Source organism: Lethenteron reissneri, chromosome 39, assembly GCF_015708825.2.
Source record: "Lethenteron reissneri isolate LAM-NWPU_2019-01 chromosome 39, ASM1570882v1, whole genome shotgun sequence".
Taxonomy (NCBI): domain Eukaryota; kingdom Metazoa; phylum Chordata; class Hyperoartia; order Petromyzontiformes; family Petromyzontidae; genus Lethenteron; species Lethenteron reissneri.
In genome coordinates, this window is record NC_083817.1 from 3,019,874 (window position 1) to 3,038,335 (window position 18,462).

The 18,462-nt window shown below is 56.0% G+C and overlaps 1 protein-coding gene across 2 annotated transcripts in view; it reads right to left on the reverse strand.

The window, feature by feature from the left end:
- Window positions 1-561: 561 nt before the first annotated feature.
- The window catches only part of LOC133351850 (protein patched homolog 1-like), a 59,607-nt gene continuing 41,706 nt past the window's right edge, over window positions 562-18,462 (reverse strand). For both annotated transcript variants that reach the window (XM_061567417.1, XM_061567416.1), the window contains exons 17-23: window positions 17,626-17,806; window positions 13,776-14,056; window positions 9,987-10,124; window positions 9,280-9,422; window positions 4,412-4,511; window positions 3,717-3,980; window positions 562-3,312 (exon numbers count right to left, since the gene is read on the reverse strand). In XM_061567417.1, the coding sequence (XP_061423401.1) occupies window positions 2,650-3,312; window positions 3,717-3,980; window positions 4,412-4,511; window positions 9,280-9,422; window positions 9,987-10,124; window positions 13,776-14,056; window positions 17,626-17,806 (1,770 nt within the window). In that variant the 3' untranslated portion in view covers window positions 562-2,649. The remainder of the gene's footprint in view (window positions 3,313-3,716; window positions 3,981-4,411; window positions 4,512-9,279; window positions 9,423-9,986; window positions 10,125-13,775; window positions 14,057-17,625; window positions 17,807-18,462) is intronic.

An 18,462-nucleotide genomic window follows, 5' to 3' on the forward strand; every position in this document is an offset into this window, starting at 1 on the left:
GATCTGGCCATCACGAATGATAGCAGCTCAACGAAGTGGCTCATCGTCACGTCAACAATTCTAGCAGCCGAATACTCGAAACGCGACGTTGTTTCTAAATGTGGAGGGGGAGAAAACCGGAGGACCCGGAGTTCAAGTCCACGCGACCACCACTCGGAGGTGCGATTGTTCAAACATCGTCTGGACACGTATAGTACAGCCGTTTTGCTGGATGAGGGTCTCCACACGCCGAGGGTTTATTTGACCATACTTCACCACCCTGGTCAGTGAGGGTCGGTGTGAGAGCCAGGAGCATAGACGGGGGAGTATTAAAGTATGGTACAATAGATGTTGCTGTACTGCCCTCCTCTGCACAGGCTCGCAGATACCTATGACAACCCAGCGTGCATGGCGGTCGCCCATCCAAGCACGTCACGGGCTCAACCCCGCTTAGCTTCCCAGAGCTGACGAGCTCAGGGCGAATTCTCGGGTGAGTTGGTCACGGGCCAGACTGCTTATCCAGCGTGAACAACCGTGGCTGGGGAAATCAAGGACCATGGGAACAGAGAAGTCATGTTTAATATTTCTTCATGTTTATTAGTTAGACCATTTACTATCGACATTTGAATATTAATATTCATTATACATCTCTTATCAACAAATAAAACAAACCGTTGCATCATGTTTTCAGAGCTGTAGAGGTATCACTGGGTCTCCACTGTGGGATTCGGAAATGTCAAAACCTTTAATATCCCATTATAATAAAATAAAAAAGCTTCAACAGTCAAGATTTAATTATTCTCCCCCCCACCCCCCACCCCCCCCGCAGGACATGGCAGTACAAAGTTACACATGTACAAGGCGATCCGCTCACAGACACCCCGCGCATTTCTAGCGGCTATCTTCTCACTCTCCTCTCTCGACAGGTGACGGAATATCGTAGCGACAACGGTGGCGGCCACGTCTTGTTGCGGCGAGGGAGAGAAGGGGCATGCGTTAGAATGTTCGGCGTTAGAATGTTCAACCATTGAGATTGGTTGGACACGCGCAGAGGCCTTGGAAATGCGCTGCTGTTCTCCCTACAATTCATCATGGGGTATCCATCAGCGAATCGCCCTGCATGTCTGATGTCGAACGTAACAGTGACATTTGTATTTAAAATGTAAAAAAAAAAGAAACTCTTTTAAAATAAACTTTTGTCATCAGCTGTCAGCTAATCTGTACATGCACTACAAAAATAGATTTCTCATATAAATAACTTACGTGCCTTATCAACACAAACTCCCAGCACATCGCACATGGCAAATAATAATAATAATATCGACCGTCTAGCGTAAAACTTTTGTATTTTCTCAGTAATATATATCAAAAATCCGCAAAGTAACCAGTCACATAAAAACTATACATTTGATATTTACCATTAGTTTGCTCAAACACTATGCACTCAACTCAAGAGGAGCATATTAATCTGGAGGCTGAGAAACGGTTAAGGAGAAGAAAACACAAGTGTCCCTGATATGTGGTACAAAAGAAGGCGACGTGGGGGCCAAACTTTCAAACGAAAAACCGATTCGCGGAGGTTTGCTCTGCGTTGTCGTATTTTGAACTCGCCATGCTCTTGGCAAAGTCGTATATATATAACTTTTTATTTATTTTGGTCGTTTGAAGCTTTGGTCCCAGGTGCCGCCGCAAGCGATATGGCAATGCCATTATTTTGTTCTGCAAAGTAATTTAAATTTTTATTTACTTATTATCTTTAATTAACTTTGAACAATATAATAAATATTCAAAAAATACAACTTTTTTTTTCTATATACGTTTTCGCTGTGTCCGATAGCAAGCTCCCCGTTGCGTCGCGTGCACAGGGGGGGAGGGGGGAAGGGGTGTGGGGGTGGCCGATATCAGAACAATGCCTTCCCTCTTCGTACAAAAAATAGACTTTTATTAAATTACGACGGAGGCAGCGCTACCTGGCCACAGGCGTTCAGTGATGGACAATTTACTGCTACTGCTGGGTTAGCACCAAACGGAGAAGCCCTCTCTCGCACAGAACGGGACGCGGGCACACACACACACACTGCATTCGTTTCCATTATAAACACGATACATTACTTTTATTTCCCTTTATTTATTATTAAACTAATGAACCTTTTTTTGTTGAATTTTTTGAAACTTTTTCTTTTTTTGCATAGAATAAAATTTTGCCAGCAAGGTTTAAATACATTATTAATAAACTATGGTACAGAAAACAGCAGCAGGACTTCTCCAACGCGCTAAGAAGCATCTGTGTAAGAAAATAGTTACACTTATCATCCGTACATGCGGTCGTACAATATTTATAGTCTTAGAGCAAATCGATAGAGACAATAAAACAACGACTCAACGTTTGCCCAAGTGTGTGCTGTACAGATTATTTTACACGCTCGTGTTTACATCATTAAATAATCTTCGCGACGAGGAGTGTGTGTGTTTGCGTGGCGTGTGCGTGGGTGCGTTACAGTCTACGTCTATCGAGCGCGCCGCCAAAACGGCGCTCCGACCGACGCTTCGTCCGTCTCTCGCCCCATAGTCCGCGCGCGACCAGCGGAGTGGACGCAAATAATATCGCGGGCGGCGGCGGTTGGCGCTTCCGGCGGAGCTCGCGTCTGCGGGTCTCCCGACACGCGTCGTTCAAAAGGCGCCGGCGGGGCCGTGCACGCGCGGCGCGATGCACTCCAGGTCCTCCACGCGTAACGAGTCGCGGTCCTCGTGCCCGTCCGGCGTTCCCGGAAGTCCGGGCGACCCCGGCGAGCCGGGCCGCGCTGCCTCCGGCGAGTCTGGGAAGCAGCCCTCGTCGCTGTCGTCGTACGCCGCGTGCGCGTAGCCCTCAAACGGGTTCGTCCTCACTTTGCAGCCCGGCGCCCTTCGGCCTTCCCCGGCCGCGGCCGCCGCCGCTGCCGCGGCCACGGCGGCCCCCAGCGGCGCGCCCGGCATGCCCCCCGTGATGGCGACCGTCACCGAGGTGGTAGCCGTCACCGTGGGGATGACCCCGCAGCAGCCGGGCGGCGCCGGCGTTTGAGTCCTGCGCGGCTCGCGGGCCGCGGGGTCGCCCGACCGCGGGCGGCGCTGCCGACGGTAGTGGTGCTGGTGCGGGTGGATGTGCTGCTGCTGCTGCTGCCACTGCTGCTGCTGCTGCCACTGCTGCTGTTGGTGGCTCTGGTTGCGGAGGTTCTCCTGTGCTTCGCGGCTGCGGGCCGAGTGCAGCTGGTGAGCGGAGGCGCCGCCGTTGTGCCGGTGTGGCTCCTGCAGGATGTCCTGGGCGCCGTCAGCGTCTGGGATTTTGACTTGCATCAGCTGTGGAGACAAAGACGGCGGGCGGGCGACCGTGAGACCCTCGAACGTCGTATCGCAAGTCCATGTTTACCATTCGTAATGAGGTCAAGGGACTGATTGAGCAACACAAAAGGACATCACGACTCGAGTTGAAGCAATAGGCCCTGTGCTTTGCGCAGCTCTTTAGGTAACGACCGCACGTGCGGCATTAACGTGCCGTGTGCGCAACACGCACGAGCCGGGTTGCTGTTGGCTTTACGGGAACATCGGTTCTCACAGCCGTATTCACGCGCTGCGTCGTCCACAGCCGTGCTTCGCGATAACGAAGCCACTCGGCGCACGAGAACTGCCTCGCGGGTTTCCGTGCGCACGTGCACCTAGGCCGGCGCCACGTGCGTGTGCATGAGCGACGAGCGGGTACGTACGCTCACGCGGGGCGCAAAGCCGCTGTCCGAGGCTTCCACCATGACGTGCGGGAGCGGCAGGGCGGCCGCCGGCGCTCCTGCGTGGCCGGCGCGCTCGCAGTACGGCCGCAGCTCCTCGCCCGTCTCCTCCGTCCCGGCGCGCGGGGCCTCGGGGCCATCGAGGTAGCGCAGGCTCGCCGCGTAGGCCGCGCAGCGGCACGCGGGCCGCGCAGACGGGGGCGGCGGCGCGTCCACTCGTACTCCGCCCGTCCGCTTGCGCGCGGCCTGTGGGTACGCACACGCACCATTCGCACTGTTAGTCCGCGAAGATATCAAAAGTGATAAAGATAACGTTTTCCCTGAGCGGAGATGCACGTTTCCCTCGCCTCGCTGATCGAGCACAGTGCACGCTGGGGGAAGCTTGTTTTTCGTGGGGACGGGAGCCTTACTCCGATGGCAAAGTGGTCGCTCGGATTGAGAGTGTGGAACAGCCTGCCTTCCGCTAATTAGACAAATTAAATTTCCTCCCCCACTGGTATTTACCGTTTAAGGAACCAGAATTTCCTTCAAAATGATCACAACAAAGGCCACTTGTTTGCACTCGAAGCAAGCAAAAAAATGCTTCGGCACGCAGTGCCGAGGAATGAGAGTTGGGCGCCGAGTGCCTGATGAGCTACAAGGCGGGCGAAGCCGCTCGTGCGCGGGGAGCATCTTGCCTGGGAGGGAGGGCCCAGCACGGAGAGCAACACGGGCAGCAGCACGAGTCCGTTGAAAACGCCGAGCAGGGTCATGATTGTGAGCACGCCGAAGAAATATCTGTATTCGCACAGCGGAGGGGAAACGCACACGGTTAGGAATTGAACGGATCGAGCGGCTTGAAAATGTCGTGCCCGCGCGAGGACGGGGCACCTTTGTTTTTAATTTTGACGCGAAGCCAGACAAATAAAAATACATCGTGAAAAAGTTTAAAAGTAAAACAGTGACTCCAGAATTGGCCTTTTTGATGGTATGTCCTGAACTTCATGGAACATTAGCGGGTAATCACTTGCAGACCTCTGAGCAATGCAGCATTGGTGCCTCCCACAACTTACCACCACCATCACCACCATCACCACCATCACCACCATCACCACCATCACCACCACCATCACCACCATCACCACCACCATCACCACCATCACCATCACCACCATCACCACCATCACCACCATCACCACCACCACCACCACCCGTCGCACCGCTCACACCCCCCCCCCCTTTCTGTCCCCCACCCACCATGAGACACACCACAACACACGCAATGCAACGCTCGCACACACGAAAGCACAACACGGCTACACAACGCCCTGCCACATGACACTCATCAAACAAAAGCAAAGATACCCCCCCCACCGTATAGCCTTAACAGACTCTTGAGGCAAGTGCTATAAGCGAGCACCTATGAAGGCCGGCACAGCACACGAGGTTGTGGGAGGTAAGCACCAAGCCCAGCCGCCTTTGTCTCCCTAGTGGCGATGTTTAAACACACCCATGTACTTATTTGAGGCTGAGTCGACGTAGGGGAGGCCCAGGACCAGTTCAGATAATTTACATAATCGTCACTGGTGTTAGCTGCTAGCGGGAAACTGAACTCGGGTCGCCAAGTTCGTAGCGCAGTGCTACACTACCGCTCACCACAACAAACACACGCAACACAGAGCCACATCACAATCATCTCGTCACCCACAGCTGCCACCAAAGACGAGCACTGCCCCGCACCCTACCTAGAACAGAGAGATACTTTTTTTTTTACGAATTCGCCACACACTCCGCGTGGCTTGGGCCACGCTCCCTGGACGTTGATCAACTGTGTCTCGCTACTCGCCGTGTCTGGCTGATCCCCGGGCCTCTCGGGAGGCCGTCGCTGCTCTGGCACCCTGCCCACCTCGGCCCGCAGCTGAGGTCTGCCCGCGTTTGCTCGCGAGAGAGCGGCGAGTGGAGTCAGTCGAGAGTGTGTGTGTGAGAGCGAGCGCATCTGTGCGATATCAGCCCGCTCCCCTCCCTGCAGCGGGCAGGCATGTTTATTTTACTAGGCCGGAGGATAAGCAATCTCTGCGGCACAAATCCACAACCGGAAAAAAAAAGTAAGGAATGGGAGGGCAGCGACCACGGGAGGTTATGCAGGTTAAAGCATAAATAAGCCGAGCGCTTTTTTATATCTTTCATCCTTGAAGACACAAATATCATAGTTACCGGAATGCCACCGTGGTCGAGATGGGCTCAACAATCAGCGCGTCTCTTTGGGTGTTCGTCTTCGCTGGGTAACCGTGAGCCAAGCATTGGAATTCGCACACCAACGACCCCGACGGCTACTTCCCCAGAGCACCGCTGACCTACGAAGGAGTACTCTTAATTTATCAACCTTGCCACGGGCTACGAACCGAAACTCGCCACCTTGAAATCTGGCAAACCTTACCCAACTCCCTATGGCCACCCACCCAGAATAGTCGGCTATGCACGCGACGATTCACTGCAGTGACCGATTGAAGAGCATGGACGGTGGTGTCCGGCAAGTGACCATACCGAGGCGTGCACCCCCCCCCCCCCTTCACCCAAGTGCCGAACGCGGGGAGAGCGTTGCGGGGAAAGAGCGAATCCCACAAATGCTTTGTTTATGACGGTGGGGCCCGGGCTCTGGACTAAATATTTACACACACTTGTTTGGATTAGTTTCTAGGCCTCTGGAGTTCATCCAGCGCCTCAATAAACAAGCCTTCACTTACCAAGAACATTCTTACGGCTGCCCCCCGCCCGCCCGCCCGCCCGACCCCCACCACCGCACCCTGCGCGTCTCTCCCTCGCCTGCCTCACCAAACAAACTGTTATTAAAATTCTAAATCATTTCTGAAATGTAAGGATGCCTTAATTCCTGGCTCTCGCAGCCCCCGCGTGGCATTTGGCAGCAGGATTGTGCGGAGGGGGGGGGGGGGGCGGGGGGGGGGGGCCCGCGGGTTGGTGCGCGGGGGGGTCAGGGGGTCACCGCTTGGCTGGACACCGCTTGGTGTGCGCGGGCCTCATCCATACCCCCCCCCCTCTGCTCCGCTCGTTCGCTCGGTGGAGTCCACGGTGGGAATTTGTTTACGTTTTTTTTGGAGACCAGCGAATGTCTCTGAAGGACAGCGAAGTTTCCTGGAGTTGATGAATTTTGGGGTTTAAAATTGTTTTTAAAGAATCTGTTCACGCGGAGTGGTGAAAGCGCGCGGGGTAACCAGGGCAGATGGGCACCACCAGCACCGGTGCCGCCGGTAATCACCCCGTGACGACGCGGGAGCTTTGCGCGAGTTCCAGTCGCTCAAAACAAAATCTCCAAATACAACTTAAATCGATGCCGTGTGGGTTTCCACAAAAGCGTTTTTTTAATCGTCGGAAGCATTAATACGACTTATCGTTGCCCCCAGGTTACAGATGGACGGGACAGAGCTAACGCCTGAACACTCTCAACCCCCCGGTTGGAAAGCGTTACGCAAAAAAAAACACATCGGTGGGGGTGGTGGAGGGGGTCTCTCACACCGGCGTGCCTTAACCCCCAAACCTCGCTCCACCCATCGGCACCCAGCATGGGGCCCCACACGCCATGGGGGATGGCGGGGGGTGGTGGAAGGGGGGGGACCCCCTTGCGAGCGGGCGGCCCTAACCCGTCCGGCTAATGTGTGAAACAAACGTGCGCCGCGTTTGCGTTTAGTGCCGCATGGCGAGGTAGGGGGCCCACCCCGCCCCCCCCGCCCCCCCCCGTTGCCCTTCGTGGGCGAGCACGCTGGGGCCCCCGGCTGTTCGTTTGCTTCCCTCGGGCTCCGCGGAGCAACGCGACAAGTCGGAGATACGCCCCGGCAGCTGCGCCGGACATCACACGCCGAGCCGCGGACGGGGAGGGACACGCGGGGGGGGGGGGGGGGCATCGGTGGCAGCCGCGGCCGCCACCCAACAGGCAACCCTCGATTTCTCATCAGCGTTGACGAACCGCAACACGCACGCACGCATCGTCCACATGCAAGATAAAGATGCCCTGTATAGCCTTAACAGACTGTTGGGGCAAGTGCTGTTAGCGAGCACCTAGGAAGGGCGGCACTGTGGCACACGAGGGAGTGGGTGGCCAGAACGGCGCCCGGCTGCAAACACGCACACACACAGACCCCCCATGCACACACACAAACACACACACACACAGACCCCCCATGCACACACCCTACACACAAACACACACACACACAGACCACATGCTTCCCACACCCACACACACAAAGCCAAAGATCCCCCATACACACACACCCACACGCACCCTCGAGCCATTGTAAGGCTACACCAACAACGATCGCACACGTGCAGCTAAACGCAGGAAACGTCACGATGGCAGGCAGGGAGGGGGGGCAGTGTTTTTGTAGTTGCTACGCGCAGACAAATTAACGTCCACCCATTACCTCGGCACATCAAACCCTACGCGCGCACGGCGACGCGACCCATTGACCCATGTGAAAAAGAGCTTCATAGCTCATCGGATTCCTCCAGTATAAATACAGATTCTGATTCTGACTGCCGCCTGCCGCCGCACGTGGACGCGACGCGGCCCGCGACCGCGTGCCTCTACGCTCGTACGCGGTGTTACATAATCAGAAACAGAATATTTATTTGCACTGGAGGAATCCGATGAGCCACAAAGATATTTTTTCACAGACGTCCCAGCAGTTTCACAGATGTCCACCGCCGGGTTGGAGGACGCCCTTTGGTCGTGCCGTCCGCCGTTTAGATGCTTGTCCCGTGCAACCCGGGGTGAAATGTTTTTAACAGAGTCTCTCTGCGCTTGCCAGGACGCGCGCCGTGATGCGTCTGCCACAGGTGGCTCCTGTCCCTTTGTTTGTTTATTTATTTTACGCGAGCTTCGCGTCCCGTTGCAGACGTGAAAACACTGAACGGAGAAGCCGAGAGGCCCGTGAACGTTAGCCACCACCAGTGGGCGGACGAAGGTCTACTCTGGTTGCAAGTCGCGATTTGTAACCAGAGTCTTCGTTCGCGCCGTACCACGTCGTCACGCTGCCGTCCGCTTTCCCTCTCTGCTCTTTCGCTTCCTTCCTCCTTGTTGTTGTCTCATGGCTGAATAAAAAAAATCCTTAAAAAAAGCAAAAAACCCTCTTCAACTCGTGGACACTCTGTTTGGGTTCCCCGCTGTTTGTGCCGAGCCCTTGAGACGTGGTTGCATTTTCGACGCCCGTGTAAGTCCAAAAATGTGTCGCTTTGGCCCGGCAGTTGAGGATCATTTCTCAACGAAATATTCCCCAGGTCACTTCTAGACTGTAGTGAGTGGCAGTTGACCGGTACCCCCCCCCGAGGGGAACGCTGCAAATGGGGCCGAAATATTGTGCGGGTGGGCGAGCTGGAGGGGCTCGTAGGAATTCCTGAACCAGCGCCCGCTCCAGCGATCGCCGCAGGTCACTACTTGCAAAACCTACATTCTCCCCGGTCTCTTGAGGTTTCACCGGGCTAAATAAAAATAAAACAACGCGAAAACAACGCGCCCGCCCGCGCACACGCGGCGTGCGGCGTCCTCGCTCACCGGACGATGAAGTCGAACTCGGAGGCGGCGAGCATGACGACGCCCAGGAAGGTGGAGGCGGCGCCGTGGAGGACGGGCACCAGCGTCTTCTCGAGCGCCGCCGCCACGCGCCGGTCGCGGCCGCCCGTCGCGTTCGTGAAGGCCTACGCCGGCGGGGAGGAGGTGGAGGGTGAGGAGGAGGGTGAGGAGGAGGGTGAGGAGGAGGCCAGACGGCGCCCGTCACACACGGGGGGGAGGGGGCCTCCTGGAACGAGCCGTTCGACCCGCACACGCACCTATCCGTTACGGCATAGCCGGCTCGCTAGAACAGCCCCTCGCTACGGTCACCCCTCGGCCGTCGTGCCGACCGCCGTAGCATCTCGCCTTGAGCACCACTCACGCCGAAAGTCTACGTAGGCCGTTACAGCACCAAATCACAACAATTATATCGAACTCTCAGGGCTCGGGAAATCATTGCTAAGCTATGTATGAAGGCACAGGTTGCAATTTTATTGACGTAGTATTGTTGTTATCAGGAGGGTCCTGCCTAGTTTTTGCTGGTAGGGGGCGATGGTTGCATTGCGCAATTCCGATCGAGTAACTTGCGAAAGAAAATTTAATAGAAAACCCCAAATGAGTAAAATACGGTGGTGGAGTGGGGTGAGGGGAAGTCAGAGTAAGGGGCGCAGGGCGTGGGGCGGCGGGGGGGTGGGGGGGCGGGCACTCACCAGCGCGGTGTGCACGGTGAACTCAACGCCGATTCCCACGGAGAGCACGAGGGTCACCACGGGGCTGGCGCTCAGCCTCACGCCCAGGAAGCCCATGACGCCAAAGAGCTCCACCGTCATGGCCGCCAGCACGAGTACCTGGAGCGGAGGAGCAGCACACGGAGCGAGCGGTCAGACGTTGGAGTCGCGGCGACGACGGGGCAGCAGCGACGCGACGGCGCATCGTTTAACACCACGGCGACGATACACGCATTGAATCGTGAGAGAATCCGTTATTTTCTGCCTATGCAATTCGCTCGCAAATTATTGTGCACATGAGCACAAGCACAACGAGGGAATTACGCGACAACGACGGGTGGAGCCTGAAATGGAATCGAGGCCCTGGGTCGTGACAATTCATCAAACTGCTTTGTAGGCCCAGGCTGCGGCCATATTGCTCTCTCCAAGACTGGGTGAGTTGTTTGACAAGGGCGGACACCGGTAGGGCACGTTGTGCTGGGATCGTTCAGTGTACATGATCAATAGAAGTGAATTGTGTGAAACTCCACTCATTTTAAAACTCGGCCCACCCCCCCCCCCCCCCCTGATTCAACGTATGAGTCACCCAACAAAATTGGCGCCACCAACGTTTCGCCAACCACGACGACGGAAGTGGCTGCGAAACGTCTCGTCTGAACCCATCGACTTGAGCCACTGGGGTCGCATAGGGGTCACGGCGGCCATGCTCATTCCGAGGCGGCTTCACCTCCCAAGACCCCTTTCACCCTCTCCCTGCCACGGTGAGAGCTGCTCACTCACATCGGCCGTCAGCCACATTTTGATGGTTTTTTTTTTACCCCGCGTTGTTTACAAATTAAGAAGGGCCACCTGTTCCTGTCTGAATCTCTCCGCCTCGCCCCACGTGATGGGGGTGGGGGGGTGTGAGGGCCCCTCTCTCCACAGTGGGGTCGTGGACCAGCAAATGGCCTTTGCAGTTTTACACAGGAGGGGTGGGGGCGTGTGCGGGGGTGTGCGGAAGGAGGGGGAAGTTGAGCATGTGGAGGGGGGTGGGTTAAGTGGCGAGGAGGAGGAGGTGGGGGGTATCCCTTTAACCAATCGGGCCTGCTCCCCGACACAGGCAGGGGCCTTCTGCTGTGCAAAACATGACGAGGAATTGGTCCGGATCTCGCTCCGCATTTTTCTTTCGGGGTCACCAACATCCTCGCCCTCCCCATTCCTACCAACTCACTCACAACTTCAGCCTCCCCCCCCCCCCGCCGCCCCCCCATAGTCCCCCCCCCCTCCCCATGGAATATTTAACCCCTGGCACCCGCCCTGACCTCTGCGTGCCCTGTGAGCTCGGGACAGGAGATAGTCGTATGGCAGTAGCAGTGTGCGCTTCCCAACTTCACGCATCGCCGCTGCCCGTTATTCATTTACCAACCCATCTCCTGAGTGTCGGCAATTTCGTTGTAGATTAGCACTGCGGCAACAGCTCCGGCATCACGGTTACACTTCCACTTCCACCGATGGCCTGCCCAATGTTTGCCGGTTTTCCCATCCGACACTGGACGTCAACAACCCGAGCTGAGTTTTCAAAGCCCTCTCCGGCAGGAATGTCGTTTTTAATTCCACATTTTCAAGGCGCTGTTTAATCCCCCCGATTCCGTTCTCTTAAGCCACTCGCACGCTCAGTTAGCTGCCAGGCCGTGGCATACCAGTGCCATGATGTCACTTCCTGTGTGTGTGTCCACTACCCCACAAAAACACAAACGATCTCCGAAATCCCACACACGCACAGCGCCCTCCCTGCGCTCCCATGCCACACACACGCGCGCACCCCCTGTCATCCCACACACACTCGCCCTCCTGTTTGACATACACGTGCGCGCGCACATACTTCTATTTTTCGTTGCCGCAAACACCTCCCATCCCAAACACACACACACACGTGGCCTCTGTCTTCCCACAAACAACCCCCTATTTGACACACACACACACGCGCGCGATCTCCCACACACACACCCCGCAGCCTCTCCCATTACTCATACACAGACATACACACACACGCTCTCCTCCTCCCCACACACACACACATACCCCCTGTTTTATCCCACACACATACACAACCTACCTCATCCCTCATACCTACACAAAGACATCCGCTCTCTCCCATCGCTCGCTCTCACATGCACACACACTCCTATCACACACAACCCTTTTTGTCATCCCACACATGCCTGCATCCTCTCTCTAATAACAAAGACCCCCGTATAGCCATGAACAGGCTGTTGGGGCCAGTGCTGTGGGTAAGTGAGCGCCTATTAAGGCCGACAGCAAACGAGGGGGTGGCATGGCAAGCGCCATGCCCGGGGCAACCTTTGTCTCTCCAAGGATGACATTTACAAGGTGCACCAGGCACTCATTGGAATGGTCGAGTTATCCTAGCAGAGGCCTAGGACAAAAGTTGGCTGTTGCTGGGAATTTAAACGCAGATCAGTGGATCTGCAGCACTGCGTGTGAACCACTACTCCCCGTAACACACAAAGACAAATACAAAGATCCCTCATATAGCCGTAACAGACTCTTGGGGCAAGTGCTGTTAGCGAGCACCTATGAAGGCCGGGGGTGGATGGCCAACACCACGCCCGACTGCCTTTGTCTCCCCAGTGGCGATGTTTACACACCGCACCAGGTACTCATTCAGGCTGAGTCGACCTAGAACCGGTTCAGGTAATCGTCACCGATGTTGGCCGTGAGCGGGAGTCGAACTCGCGTTTCCGGGTTTGTAGCGCAGCAATCTAGCCCGCTACACTACCACACACACACACACCCACGCACACACTCATGCACACCCCCCCCCCCCCCTCTAGACAAAAACATGACCTCTTCTTTGGCATGAATTTACAAACAGGAGGAGGAGGGGTTGGGAGGAACTAACACGGATCTCCATCTCGACGTCGTCAAAAGCGCAACGATAACTCCTCGCGGCACCCACAGCTGTGGCGGACCCCTGGCCAGAAGGAATCATCATAATTTACCCGGCGATGACCAAGAAGTATTAACCGTGCACCCAACGTTAAACCTCCGGGCAGCTTTATGGACTCTAAGCTTCGTTCGCGAAAAAAAAGGGAAATTTTGCCGCATTTCAACCAGGTAATTGTTTGGAGAAAAAAAGTTCCGTTTCCGTGCCACTAAAAAGTGCAAGCTGTAGCAACAAAGAGGGTTACGGGGGGCTCGCTGTGGGCTAGTGGCGGTGGCCGGCGAGCAAGGAGAAAGAGAGAGAGAGACGTGCAAGGGCTCAACGCTGGTTTTACACAAACACAATCCCTTCGGCTCCGGGTCCTCCCCCCCGTGTCTCAAGGCTGCGCCGTTGAGAGACCATCGCCGTGGTTCATGAGCGGTGCGGATTCCAATAATTTTTTTGTACGAAAAAACCACCAATGCACACGCAACGAAAACAAAACAGCGTGCGAATGAGCCGTCCTGAGCGAGCGTGGATAGACTCGTGCAACTGCCAGACCGCCTCCGAACGGATTAACGCGCCCGGATATTTTCCGATCGAGTGAATTAACACGCAACAGATTTGCATATGAAAAACATACGCTCAGCTGGAAGTGGACCAGGTGGCTCAGGCCTGAGAGAGACACCGAACCGGCGCAGCCGAAAGCCCGAGTTCGAATCTGGCACCGACGACACCGTCGTGCGGGAAGGTGCCGTCCGACGGCGGCGGCAGTTGATCTCCGGCCCGGCGCTCGGCGTTCTGGCCGGGGGCGAGAATGCAACGAGCGGGCCAAGCGGCTGACTCACCACGATGGCGGCCGTCCACGGGCTGAGCAGGCAGGCGGCGGTGACGAGGAAGGCGGCCGCTAGCGCCAGCACCACGGACAGCAGCAGCCACTGGCGCAGGCCGACGTACTGCTCCCAGAAGAGGAAGGGCAGCCCGCTGGGGTAGCAGGGCACCCCGCGCTCGCTGAACTCCTCGGTGATGGCGCGCACCGTCTCGATGACGCTCAGGAAGTCGGGCGTCTCGCGCAGGCCGCCCAGGAAGAAGGAGAAGTGGGTGTACTCGATGGGCGCCGCCGCCTGGACTGCGGTTTGGCACAGGGGAGGGCGGGACAGGACAAGACATCGTTAGGTGTCGTTCCCGACCGTCGCGGGTTATAGAGCAGGCAGATTTGCGTTTGCGTGTCCACGTAGAAAAAAACTAAAATTGCTTACGGTGAAATTGCTTTGCGTTAAAGCGACGCGGCAATTGATCGTGATCAAATTTAGTTGAGTTAAAAATGAATCTGAGTCGGTTCGATTGCTCCCGACTCAAATAGTCGAGTGACCGATGTGGACACAACAAAAGGCGCGGGGGGTCAAGTTGCCTACATTTTTCTTCATTTCACAAAGTCGTTCCCAACTCTCAACTCAAACAAATTAGAGGAGTGGGAAGAGACTCGAGACATTTTTAAAACCCCATGCGATCAGCGTAACTAAGGTTTTTTGTAAAAAAAAAATTTTACCTCGGTCGAATTTCGTCGTTTGTACATAGGTCATCATCAACGCAATAGGTGCCTGGGTTCATTGCATTCAGGGAGAGGCCGTGCTCATCTCCGAACGAAGAACATCACTCAACAGAGCGTTGTGACCAACAGACCGACTCGCAACAAAAGATGAAGATATTTGAACAATTTTTTTCTGTCTTGAAACAACTTGATTATTTTACAACACGGCCGCTCAGATCGTCCACAGGCCCCCATCTGGGGCGGGGCGGGGCGGGGCGGGGGACGCGGTAGCGCGAGAGTCCCTCGGCGTCGCGGCTCTCCTCCGCCGGTGCTGCCGGTGATGGCGCTTTGGAGAGGGATGAAGGATGTGTGCGGTGACGCGAGGAGGCAGTGACCGATGCGGGGCGTGCGGCGCCGTGACCCCCCCCCCCGCCAGCCGCTCCCGGCTTTCATCGTCGTGCCGCGGGGGCTCTCGCCGCGGGCCCCGCGTTTAACGGCCTCTGTTACGCGTCACGGCCAGCCACGGGAAGACCTGAACGGACGCCGCCCTACGGAACAGACGCCCTCTCGCCCGCCCGCCCGCGCGTTTTTACGGCTTCGTTTAAAGAGGGGGTGGGGTCGGGGGAGGGGGGCAGCCGTGGAATTTCTTGACAGTGGCCGAGCATTGGTCATCGGCACGTCGAAATGAAATGAAAAAGAATGTAAATGACCAAGATGAACAAGGAGCAAAGTAAAATAGCCTGATAAAAATCTGCGTACAAAACAAGCCCACACTGGTAGGCCAGGCAGGGCCACTGCCTGCTGCGGTGCTGGCCCATACATTTTCATTAGCATCGCGGGTTCTGGCAAGTGTCCAGTGGAGAGGGATGGAAAACAGCTAGCCCGAGGCAGCTCACCTCGGAACCCAGGCTCAACCCACCCACCCACCCTCCCCCTCTCTCCCTCCCTCCCTCTCTCTATTCATCGCAGCCTGCTCAATTACACACGAGTCTCTTCCGCCAAACTCCCTGCCTCACTTTGCCCGAGCCCAAAAAGCCGTGATTGATTTTCGACCACGAAATCCCTGGTGCGTTCTGGGAGCAACACCATGGGCCTCACTTAGCAGCCGGGCCCCCTTTTTTGCCCCCCCCCCTCCCTCAAACGCAACCCCCCCCCCTCTCCTCCACCAGCCCCTCCTCGCCCTTCCTCCCCGCTAATCCCTCCAGCCGCCCGCGTTTTCCTCCCCGGCCACCGGACCACCGTGTGGTGGGAACAGGTGCCAAAACACTCACAGTAGCCAAGCACACCCCCTTCCGAATCGATGGGGCTTTTCCGATCCCGTAATCTAAAACACATCCGCACTTGTCAATAACCTTAAGTTTTTTTCTGGTCTCCCTCGCTCGCGCAGAGGTACGCGTGCACGTGCGTGTCGCAGAGCGGCGCGCGCGTGCGGAACGATCGCGATGGATAATTAAGGGCCCGACGGGAGGGTAACGAACTTTTTTACTTCCCAAAAAACAGGAAAATATTGGGGGGGGGGAGGGGGGAAACGCGCTGACCGCTTGAAGGAACGCCGTCATTCTATCGCAGCGTGATTTGTGTCACTCATGGGTTACGAATAAATAAGTAAATAAACAAACGCATGATCTAAATTACATCCCTCCAAGTAAGACATTATGTTTCAATCCGTCATCCGATCGGTTTAAATATCACACTGTGGACCAGTTGAAACCAGTCCCGTCAAAACGTGCGCGGTGATACACACCTTGCCCGTCGAATACGTGCCACAAAAAAGGAACTTCTGATTTCCGGACACGGCAGCGTGGTCCAAAACCGGATAGTCAGGTCGAGCACCGGACGGTCGGCAACCCTATCCAGCGATCGGAAGAGTTTTTTTCGTGTGTTTTTTTTTAACAACGTGAGGCCTCAACTCTGGCCCCGGCTAAGACCATGGCTCGGGAGGAACCGCTCAAGACTGCACAGGGATAGTTTTCCCCAGTGCGTCGTGCCGCGTTATTGAACCACTTTAATTTCGGCTGCGATTGTGCATTCTTTCCTCCAGCTGACCTTTCACGGGTGGGGGCGGAAAAAAAAAATCGGCCTTTAATTTAGTTTCTTTTCTTCCCCTGCGACCGAGAACTTCTTATTAATCCAACATTTCCTTATTAAAGAGAGACTGTAACATTCAAAGCGGGAACTTAAAAACATCCCCGCTGAAAACAGACCCTGAACTTTAAACCAGACACCGAGGGCCCTTCCACCAAAAGCAGCCGGCATTAAACCGGGCCGGCTACATCACGGAACGTACGAGCCGTGATGATCGCCCGCGTGGCTCCGTAACCCTCACCACGGAAGGGGGGGAGGGGGGTGGGATGACTAAGCGTGTCCAGTCCGTTTGATTGAAATTTTGGGGGGTTTTCGATTTTGGGGCAGAGACGACCGATCAGGGGGCCCATGGGTGACCTGCCGGGTGAGGCGCTGGCCTCGGCGTTACGTCGGGCGTTTTTGTTTTTTTCCGTTACGTTTCGCTTTAAACAAAATGCCACACGTGCATCGCATAATGGAATTATAACGCCCGCTCCTCTTACAGTCGAAAAAAGAAAAAATGTCGCCCGCTACATGTGCATCCCACATGCGCGTTCGTTAAAGACTCAATTTATACCCAATACAAGCCGCAGGAAACACAATCCGCACGCAAAAAAAACCGGAGAAAACGTTTTAAGAAAAAAGATCAAATGTAATAAATTGAATTGTTGTGACGGAGGAGAGCACGGAGGGGATGGGGGGGGGGGGATGTTTTGGGACGCGTGCGGGCACCCTGCCCACACTTGCCCCCGGGTTCAGCGTCGAGCCTAATAGGGACGCGCCACAACCTCGTGGCAAGGTGCCCGCACAGGCCTTCCGAAGCGCTGTGAGGAGCACGCGAGCGTGCACCTCCGGCGCGATGCTCGTTAAACGACGCGGTGGCCCGCACACGCGTTCCAGCCCTTCGGAGGCAACGGTTGGTCGGATCACGTGGAGATTCGTGAAACTCGGCCCAGCAAAACACTGCCTCACTGGCTCAGCATCTCAATGCAGGACGCTCCTGACGACGAGTCCCGAGACTCGGCAAAGCTTTTCTGGATAATTGACATTGCTATCATACGTAGACGTGCATGCGTGCGTGTGCGCGTGCGTACGTCTCTTACTGTGCATGCCCTCGGGGTCCGAGTCGTACTTGTCGTGGATCCACTCGGGCAGCTGCGGGTGGATGGCCGCTTGCGATGCGGCGTAGCCCAGGGGGTCGCTGCTGGCCCACGCCGTCAGGCACTCGTAGAACGTGTCCGGGTCGATCATCCCGTCGGAGCCCACCAGCCGCTTCGCCGGCAGCTGCGGGCGAAAGCGCGGGGGGGCGAGCGGCGGAGTCGCGGTTGAGTTGCGGGCGCAATAAAAATAATTGAGACGCGTACAAAAATTAGCAACTGACACAGCACTACACAAAACAACTGAACTGTGGAGAAAAGAATATCGCACAGTACCTACATGCGAATGCATCATTGTCTGGAGCGGTGCATTATCGTTACGCAACTGATAACAACCGGGACTTAATGTCCCTCTTTTTGGATACCTCCGAACGAGGAAATTCAGAACAGGTGGCAACCCCCCGCTTTGTGCACACGACCCGATCGTGAGCGAGGGGCAGACGCGTCCCGTGTGTGCCTCTCCCAAACGAGTCGCTGAGTTCACCTTCCGTCCACCTTCTTCCCACCTCGACTCACTAATTAAAGACACCCGTTGGAGCACCCGGGGGGGCTGCTCTTAGGCAAACCGGGTCGGCTGGCAAAAAGTGCGAAGGGGGGGGGGGGGCTTAATGGTAACTGCTCGGCTCTCCTGTTCCCTTCCCCCCCAAACCTTGCCCCCCACCCCTCACCCTGCCTTTCCCACGATCGCCGATGCGGTGCGCCCACCACGATCCCGGCAGCGCGGCACCGGTAAATTTCCCCGTGGTTCCGAGCCACTGAAAGGGCGCGGGGGAGAGGGCTTTC